Source organism: Pezoporus occidentalis, unplaced genomic scaffold (assembly GCF_034315485.1).
Source record: "Pezoporus occidentalis ecotype Australia unplaced genomic scaffold, CSIRO_AGI_Poc_V1 ctg8, whole genome shotgun sequence".
Lineage (NCBI taxonomy): Eukaryota > Metazoa > Chordata > Aves > Psittaciformes > Psittacidae > Pezoporus > Pezoporus occidentalis.
In genome coordinates, this window is record NW_026916158.1 from 10929663 (window position 1) to 10939697 (window position 10035).

At 37.2% G+C, this 10035-nt stretch overlaps 1 protein-coding gene across 15 annotated transcripts in view; it reads left to right on the forward strand.

Annotated features, from left to right (window-relative positions):
- Positions 1-8437, forward strand: part of NAALADL2 (N-acetylated alpha-linked acidic dipeptidase like 2) — a 489547-nt gene extending 481110 nt beyond the window's left edge. For all 15 annotated transcript variants that reach the window (XM_062603417.1, XM_062603427.1, XM_062603416.1 and 12 more), the window contains one exon: positions 8062-8437. In XM_062603417.1, the coding sequence (XP_062459401.1) occupies positions 8062-8260 (199 nt within the window). In that variant the 3' untranslated portion in view covers positions 8261-8437. The remainder of the gene's footprint in view (positions 1-8061) is intronic.
- The last annotated feature ends 1598 nt before the right edge of the window (positions 8438-10035 follow it).

The following is a 10035-nucleotide window of genomic DNA, read 5'->3' on the forward strand; positions in this document are numbered from 1 at the left end:
TGGTTATTATTTTTCTCATGACTGATAATCATGCTGAATTATGACCTCTCTTAATAGTGAGAAGATGCAATTAAGTGAGTGTAACTCATACTCAAAACACCTGATGCATCTGACTGGCTATTCAAATGTTTTTTCCTTTGGAAGCACCAGTACATGTAATGACCATGAAGTAATGACTGTATCTGTTGTCTTCTAAATTTTTACTATTTAAAGAGCATTTGCTGCATAAATACTACTGAATTAGCCATCTGCAGAGATGTAATTATGGTAGACTTTAAAGCTTATTTAAACAGGGAACATGAAAATCTTTTCATTACACCTGCAAAAGCAGAAAACCACTGTAATTAGGGATTATGTCATGGCTGGAAACCAGCTTTCTCACTTCCCTGGTATGAATGGTAGACCTGGGTGTACATACATTTATTTTTCCTGTATGCAATTCTCATAAATTTTCTTCCATCCTTTTAATTAAATTGAATTGTATACTTAGAGTTCTGTCTGTCGTATGCATCAACCTCATTACATTTTTGTAATAAAATAATAATAATACAGGAAGTATTATTATGTATATTGAAATTTAATACAGGATTGGTGGTCCAGAAGACAAGGCTTCATCCAGGAAATACAATTTCTTACGCTTTCCACAAATGTACATGGTCCTCACCTTGGGAAGAACCTGGATTTTCTTGCACAGTGACATTTCTTTGAATGTGCGGACTTATTACATATTTTAGCCCATTCTCAGCAGTTGTTCTGCTAGCTGTAAAAGCACTTTTACAGTCAGCTATTCAGTGATCTTAGAACAGAGCTATCATGCCTAAAGTACTGGATTTTTAATTTATTAAATATGACAGAAACTTAATATTTTATACATTATTTCATTTTTCTCATAAACAGTAGGGTTGATATAATTTTTTAGATCCATGTATATGGTTCCACATGTTTGGTCATGACAGATAAGAACCACTCATGTACATATGAAATATTAGTGGGAACTTTTCTAGAATATAGTACAAAGTAAGTGAAATTCATCTGAAAAATAGTTAGTGTGTAATACTTCCCCCACTGACGCATTACTCAGGAAATAATCCTTAGAAATTTGGTCTTGAAGTCATGAACAGGAAAATTACCTTAACAGGGATTAAGTGTTAATTTTTCTGTATGCATTCCATTTAAGGTAATAATAATATAACTTGAGGCATTTCTCTAAATAACGTATTATGACATAATTAATTTTTTATCCATAGTTAACTCCTATGATAATGACCTTTCTGATTTTGGCTATGATGCTAATGGCATCATGTCGCATGGTATGGAGTTACTTATGATAAACGTAGTTGGGATCAGAGCTGGAGATCAAGGTCAAGCCAGTTTGCTGCATCAAACACCTAACACTGCTTGCTGCTTTGTTTAGAAATGGTATTCCTCAGGAATTGAATGTTTTACATAATTTCTAAATAAAAATCCCCATGAAACCTTCAGAACATCAGCTGTGAGTCATTTGGAAATAATTTTTTAATTGACTTCCCTCAAGTCCTTCAAAATAGTAGCACATCTGCTTTGAATTTGAGTATTTCAGACTGAGACATCCTTAAAAGAAAAACAGTTTCCTCCAAATTATTCAGCATAAGCAATGTTTCTTTTGTTTGAAAAGCAAGCATAGCATAAATCATTCTTTAACAGATCTTTCACTTTCCCTTTAGGATTATGAATGCTCATACATGCAAATTGTAATCTAGTAGATGAATCTGTAATGGATCAACAAGATAGGTCTAAAGGTGAGAAGGTCTGCAGATAAGGTTAGGGTGGGAGTTTATAAGTCAAGTCTCATAGGGTCACCTTTTTAGGTGGAATTTATCAGGTGATGATGAGGGCTAGCTGTTTCCTACATGATGGGGAGCCAGTTGTGGTACTGTGGCCACAGGGCAGGGGCCTCCCCAGCTGTGCCCAAGCGGTGCCAGCAGGGGAGTCCTGGGAGTGGCAGGCAGGGCTGGTCAGGGACAGTAAGATGTCTTAGTGCACTTGAGCCCTTGACAAAGATCTAAGGTGCATCAAGCTGAAATTTATGCTGGAGTTAGGATTAGGATTTAGTGATAATTGATAAAATCAGAGAATCGTAGAATGGTTTGTGTTGGAAGGGACCTCGTCCCACTAGACCAGGTTGCTCAAAGACCTGTCCAACCTGGCCTTGCTCACTTCCAGGGATGGGGCAGCCACAGTTTCTCTGGACAGCCTGTTCTAGTGCCTCGCCACCCTTGCTGTAAAGAACTTCTTCCTAATATCTCATCTAAACCTACCCTCTTTTCAGTTTAATGACATTCCCCTTTTTCCTGTCACTACCTGCTTTGGTAAGAAGTCCCTATCAAGCTTTCTTGTCAGCCCCTTTAGGCACTGGAAGGCTGCTGTAAGGTCTCCCCGGAGCCTTCTCTTCTCCAGGCTGAACAAGCCCAACTCTCTCAGCCTGTCTTTATAGGAGAGGTGCTCCTGCACTCTTGAGTATCTTCATCCTATGAAGTCCTATGGACTAGCTCCAATAGATCCATGTCATTCTTATGTTGGGATACCGTATTCAGTAAAAGATTAGTGTGCATTACAACAATGGATTCATTATCTTTAAAAAAAGTACTGTAATCAAATATAACTGTGAGGAAATAAAAGATAATGTGTCTTGTAAACAGTTATCATTCCAGTTTGGCTTCTCCTTTTTACCTTGGTTTATTTGGCAGGCAGTCAAGCCAAACCAAGCACCAAGACACTTTACAGAGTTGCCAAAATCAGGATTGTTTTGTTTTGTTTTGTTTTGTTTTGTTTATCAAGCCCTATTATAAATTGACCTGCCAAATCAATTCAAATCTGGAGTAATTACCTTCTTGTAGTCCCAAAAATGTTTTGTTAGATGCAGCCTTACCATAACTCCCTTTGCTATAATTGACTCAATTAGAGGTGTCCTGACTCCTGTCTCTTATGCAAGGTAAGTTTCCATCTAGTAGGAACAGAATTTATCTGGTTTACCACTGTCACATAACAATGTCTTTGAAATGTCTTTCAGTTGATTAGACTTTCTTTGGGTTTGATACCTAGATTACCTGTAGCCTATCAACTGCTGATACCATGTAAATACATATCTTTTCTGGCAGACACTCACCTTTGAGTGTACATGGTTTAAATATATCATTTTCTGTAATCAATCAGTACCAGTTGAACAATTTACAGAATCATAAATGAGAGCACTAAGTGAAGGCAGTTGATGGTTTTTCAAAAAGTGCAGGATGTTTAGCACAGTGAAGAAATGGAGTGAAGTTTACAGATGAGTTGCCCTAAAAGGTTGGCTTCTGTATCCCCATCTTCCCTGCTTGTTCAGTCACACAGCCCGAGAGCCACTGACTTCCACTGTTCTATCCAGCAAGAAATGAGCATCGTAGAAAAGCGTTCTTGCCCTGGATGAGTTACGATAACATGTAATAACAGTTCACCGGTGCATGAATTTTGTCCTGGTAAAAGTTGGTCTTACATGACCACCAGCAATAATTTTATAATTATAAACCTGACGCAGTAGTGCTGTGAAATAAAATAGGTATGTAGGTGTCAAAAAAGTTTTAAAAGAGGAAATGAGAAGCTCTGTTGGAGATCAGAAAGATAGGGGACCCAGAGGAAGAATGGTGGCTTTCATAAGTTTTCTGAGGTACAAACTCGTGTAAATAAACAAATATAAATCACCTCATGCAGTTTCCAGGAAAGAAGAATTTGTAGTATTTTTATGTCCTACAATAAATAAACACCCTGTGGAACTGGAAGTCCCAATATGAAGTGTCATTACTAGGATGCATTGATTTGTTTATTTACCAGATTAATAATATTTTATGTTTTGCAAACATGAATTCAAAAAAACCCACAACTTACTAGATGTAAGAGAAGTGCATTCAAAATTAACATTACCAAGAGAAACAGAAACGCAGAGAATCCCTGTTTCGATGTGCTTTTATTCTTGGAAGAATTTATAAAACTGAATTTGTGAGGATGCTGAAGCATCTCCGGTCACGGCATACTGAGTTATAACTGGAAAAGACAGAGGCTGCCCATAGCATTTATCTGTAAGCAAGTCTAATGCGATTCCACAGAAAAAAGCTGCACTCATTTCATGTGGGATTCTATACTTGCCATCATGTCCTAATGATTTAATAGTTACTTTTCAAAATCTCTTAAACAGGAGGCTGTTTGTAAGTACCTGAATAATTCAGCTTGCGTTGTACGTAACTTTTCTTGTAAGCTAAAATATCATTTTTCATGGCAAGAATAATATAATAATCTAGTTTTATCTTGAACTGTTGAGTTGTTATAAGCAACAAAATAGTTTGAAGTTGTGTTGAAGTGAATATATTTTTAGGGTGATCTGTCATTCAAGAATTTGTCAAATTCATTTTGGTATGGTGGGGCTGAGGTTACATCCTTATTTGTGGTAATGTAAAACATCATTTAACTCTCTGGCATTATTTTGATAAGTAATGCTTATTTTCCTAGGTCTGCAAAGGGCTCTTAAGAATTACAGAAGAGGTCCTTTTACAATTCATTTTTATAGTTTCTTTGCTTTAGTTTGCTATGGCTGATTTTTTTGTTTGGAGCCATTTTACATCTTTCAGTGGTAGTGCCTGAAGTTATTAATTAGGTTCTTACCTCAGTTTTACACTTTTCAGGTCACTGTGATGTGCCATTGAAAGAAGCCCATTAAGATGAATGATGGGGGTTGTAATTTCATTAGTGTCACCAATGCATTGCACTTTTTGGTTTAGGCATCTCTTTTCAGTTTGTGTGGGTCAGGCTAACTGTGCAAAATGTATTTTTAAGATCAAAATAGTTAAAAATGAAGATAGATACTAAAGCAGTTAGCCCAGATGCTGTAATTGTTCTAGAGGTGTAGGCTACAAAACCACTTTGTATTAAGGAATGTTCAAGTAATTGAGTTTCACAGTATAAATTAAAGCCTCTTGGTATCATTATGCGTATTGCGGTCACATAGTGATATCTTGTGCCAGTGGAATAGCTGGGTTTTATTTTTCAGTCTATGTGTAATCCTTAATGAAAACACTTCTCTGACTTGTAAAGGTTTGAAAGTCATAAACTAGATTAACCATTTCATCTGATGAAGCTTGGACAGAGATAAGAATAAATTAACTCTTATGAACATGCATAAAGAGAGAAATCATTTAATGCAACAGAGGAGCAGCGTTGCTTGCCAAGCAAAGAGAAGTAATTGGAAAATTTAAGATCCTGGTGAGAATTCCTAACAGAAAATCTGGAAAAACAGGTGCCATATAACGTTTCTTATTATTTGCATCCATAAAAATAAAAAGTAGGTTCTGTTATACTATGCAATCAGCTATGCCAAACTCATATTACTATTGCAGAAGTTAACAATCTTTTTTTAAATTATGATAGCAGAATGCTTGTCTTTCATTTATCAAACAGTGAATCTCTTCTCATTAGACATTGATTTTTACCGTAGTCAGGTGTACTGGGCTAGGAATACTTGTCCTTTACTGTGGATCACCTGCCTGTGGTTTTACTGTGGATTCACCTGTGATTCCAAAATCATAGCAGTAGGGTTAAACTGTATTGACATCCTTGTATGTCAAGGTAAACCATCTTTTTAGCCTGTGTCCTTTTTAGGAGCACATTTGGAGGTTGGAATAGGAGAAGATCTGTTCCCATTCACCAAAAACGTTTTCTCGGTAATCCCCAAACTCCCCCAGTCTTCACGTCATCCTCTCTTTACAGTCTGTTTTCTAGCAGTCAGTGTTGCTCTGCTGATGGTTATTTTCTTATGACATTTATGACATTTTTCTTAGTTGACATTACCCTGAATACAGAAATAGAGGGATTCCATTACAGATCAAGATGCCAGTCTTGTAGGCATTTGGAGCATTTCCATCTTGACCCTTCAGAATTCTATCAGAATTCTAGCCTAGTCAGACTCTCCCAGCTACCAGGAAACAGATAGGACTGTCACATGCCTCCTGAGAGTGGGGAAATTATTATCTCTAGCATTGCCCCTGCTATTCAAAGACTTTGAGGGGTTGTAAACAGGCTTTTGTCTCCCTGTGAACTGTAGGAACTCTCCTCTAGAGTTCTTCAAAAGCATGGTTCTGCTTGCACTGATCTCAGCAGGAGTCCCTAAATTGATTTCAGAGGGAGCAAAATCAATCCTCTGCTTTGAAAACTACAGTATTTCCCATAGCACAGCCTTGCCTTAAAAACAACCAACCAGGAATTTATTTGGTTCTCAACACACAGAGTTTTCATTTAATGTATCGCAGAGATGCTTTAGGGACAGTCCATGATATAACTTGAGTCACCTTTGAGAGTACTGTGTTACGGTCTCAAGGAATAGTAGAAGGTCAGAGCTGAAGAAGCAGGCAGTTGTCCTCTGACTGCTGCAGTGTGAGCTGAAGAAGTTATTGCCACATCTGTTTATTGCTGTCCTCTTGATGGAGGTTTCTGTCCCCACTGAGCTCTTCCTGCAAGTGCTCCTAACCTGTTTCAGTCCAAATGATAAGGTCAGTGATGATTCTCTATTTAAACTATGTAAGCTATCCTATTACAGTGCTGGATTCTGTTTTCCTCCTCTGTTCAAAACTCTTCTGTATTGTATTGCAGACCACTTGAAATGGCTATATATAATGCTGTCAGGCTGTAAAGCTTACCATTCCTATTGCACATCACTGGTTTTGGATGTATACCCAGTATAGGCAGATAAAAACATGACAGAAAAATTGTTTTAAGAGTTATTTCATCTTTGAAAAACATTTCCCCTAATTTGAAGCATTTTTTCAGACTGGAAAAAATGACAGAAATTGTAGGTGGTGTGTGTCGTTTCACTTGCTTGGCTGCATTGTTACCATTCCCCCTTGTAGACTGGCAATTAGATGATTCATATAATAATAAGATACATTTTTGTAGTAATCTGTCTTGTAGGTACTTGGCAGTTTTATTACTAATTTGGAGTGGCCATTGGGCCTGTTCTGTCATGCAATTAGATTACTAACAGAGTATCCAAGTTGTTCTGCTGTCCTGCTGGTTTCATTCTGTGAAATAACTTCTCCCCTGCCCTGAACACCTGCCTTGTATTTAAAGATGAGGTCCTGCACCAAATCGTATGTAGCTTTCCTGTTTCAAATTTCTCAATTCTGTTTACAGTCAAAGGAGTTCCTGGGTGGAGATTTATGATAGTTACATGCTCTTCTAATTAGGATAATGTTTACATCTGGTTTTAAAGCCTGCTTCAAAGATCTCATTGAAATCACTGACTAGCTTTGAATTTTGAGCCTGCAACACCTCATACAGATGACATTTTGAAGGGCTCAGATGTTACCTTTCCATGTGATTTTTTACGAGCCATTACAAAGTCTTGCAGATATTATAGGAAGACATAGATTTCATTTTGTAGGGATTTAACTGTACATTCCATTTATTTCCTTCCTCAGGTATTCAACATTAAAGATGGGTTGCTCTTGTTCTAATGTCACCAAGGATTATTAATGGAAAAAAAGTCTCTGCTGAAAGCAGTGAGAGTTTTACCATTGACTTGACTACAGCTAGTATTTCACCTCTGAAGTGTGAAATAAATAACAGGAGCAGCCTTGGGGGGAGTGGAGCGGGAGGAGGGGAAGAAATCTGTGGCTGGGGTCCACAGGAATAACCAGATCTATTTTAGAGGGGAATAAGTGGAATCCAGCTGAAACATGAAATACTTCATGAGGGGTATGGTAGGTCTGGGCTCATGGTTTTGAATAAAATATGGAATGCTCAAAGAGAAATGTGAGATGGTGAGATTTCTTTTGACAGGTTTAGTGAATGTTTCAATGTATATACACCTAGAACAATGAACAGATTCAGTTTACAAGGCTGTAATAAATATGCAATTGTCTTTCGGTTTGCTGTGGGTCAGCTTACTGTGCTTAATATGTATCATCTGTAAAGTGTGGCTGATACTTGCAGGTTTTCTTGATGGTTTCTGATGAATTGTTTCGAGTAAAAAGTTTACCATTCTCCATTGTTCTCTTTTAGAAATATTCTTTACAGACTAGATGAAAGGACAAGCCAGTTTTCAGTACTACTAGAGGCACTGGAGCACTGCAAACTGCATCAGTCAAATGAGACCATTCAAGCAGCTTTGTCAGAGGTACTGAACAGCATCAATTCAGCTCAGGTTTACTTCAAAGCAGGACTTGATGTGTTTGAGACTACCTTAGCTGGAAAGAAATGAGAGAATTCTCTGCATTCTAAGACAATTGTTTACAACTTGCTAAACAAAAGTTCAGCTTGGACCAGAATTTCTCTGAGGATGAAACCTTTCTCAGCTTTTCTTTCAGTTGGCACTTAAAGGTACCACAATGTGTGTTTTTATAAATAAAAAACAGTCTTTTGCACTGTTCATGATATATCTCAAATGTCTGTTTCTGAATGTATAAAACAGTGAGGTGGAATAACACTTAAGATACGATTTTTGAAGGTCATCTGCTGTATTTTTATATGTAAAATCTATTTTTATGAGTAACAGCTCAATCTTGCAAAGTACTGAGCACATCCTGCAATATGCTGAAGAAGTGGTTCTGCGACACCCCAGATGTATACCCAGGTGAGATTTCTATGCCTACTTGTGTTTCTTAAGTTCCTTAACACACTTATCTTCTTCCTTACTCCTTTCAGAGTAAGTAGTTGAAGTCTGTGGCATTTGCTTGGGTATCCAGTGTTGGGGTTAATCAGGAAATGTACAGAACACCCTTAACAGTGTAATCCAGTATCTTTACTCCTGTGGAACAATAAATACCTCAATTCTGAGAGTACAGATAAACTTTCATTATCCCATTTCTATATGAAAAAGAGTTGTTTTCCCTAGTAATTCTTCAAGAGAATTTTTTTTTTATCATTTCAAATTGTTGAAAGGTTTGAATCAGTAATTACAAAAATACTTTGTACCTTTATGTTAAATAAAAGAACTGCCTAGTCTTATAAAGCTACAGGCCTTATAAGCTTATGCATTACTGAAAAAGCCTACTTTAAGGTCTCCCTAAATTTCCAGAGAGCAGTAAATAAAAATAAGGCCTCAAACTTATGGGAACTTTTTTGGTATTCCACCACTTGGCCACACCACCCACTATTCCATGGATCATTCTGTAAGTAGTGCCTGGCATATAGGATCTGAACTGTTGTCAAAAAAGCAGAAGGAAATCATATATCCGTTCCCTACTGTAGAACCAGGAATTCACCTCTGAAGGCACAATCAGATGAATCATATTGCAGAGCCAAAACTCAAATCTGTTTTTCATTGGTGGAAGCCCTGTACAAAGTCTGTAATCACACCATTACCTTGTTGGCCTGAAGTAATCTCTGAAGGAAAGTATCAGGAGGTTCAGTGTCCTCATCCGTAAGGCGATAGTAGACAAAATTGAGAATTGCAGGTCTAAATAATATAAACAGTTGAAAATGTTAAGCCCTATTGGGTTTAGAGTTTTACAGTCTCAGATGGTTCTGGGTTTAGTGCTTAAAAATTTTATTTTATATAGCTACTTAGAATTGAAATATTATTTATTTGGTGGAAACATTAAATGTATTGTTACTCAGTTTGCCGTGGAAACATTACAGAAACATTTCAAGTTGCAATAAAAATAGAAAAAGTATCTGTATTAATGTAAAAAATAAAATGGCTTTCCAGAAAATTTCAAGGAGCCCAATTTGGTGTAAGGCTTTAAAGTGTGTTTTGACATAGCAAGAAATGAAAGTTGTTTACAGATCTGTGTTTCTGTTTCCAGGAGCCCCTGGCAAATGGGTCTCTATTAGCAGCGACCAGTGACTAGATACATTTAGCTATGATGTTGCTACATTTCTTGCAAGTTATTATCATAACGTGGACAAAAGTGTCCCAGGTCTGACCAGAGGCTGGACTGCCCAGTTGAATGGCTACAATTGAAGTGGGAGTACATTCAACATCAGTCAGCGTGACTGCATGAACTTAGACATGATTATCTCCTATCTTTGCTT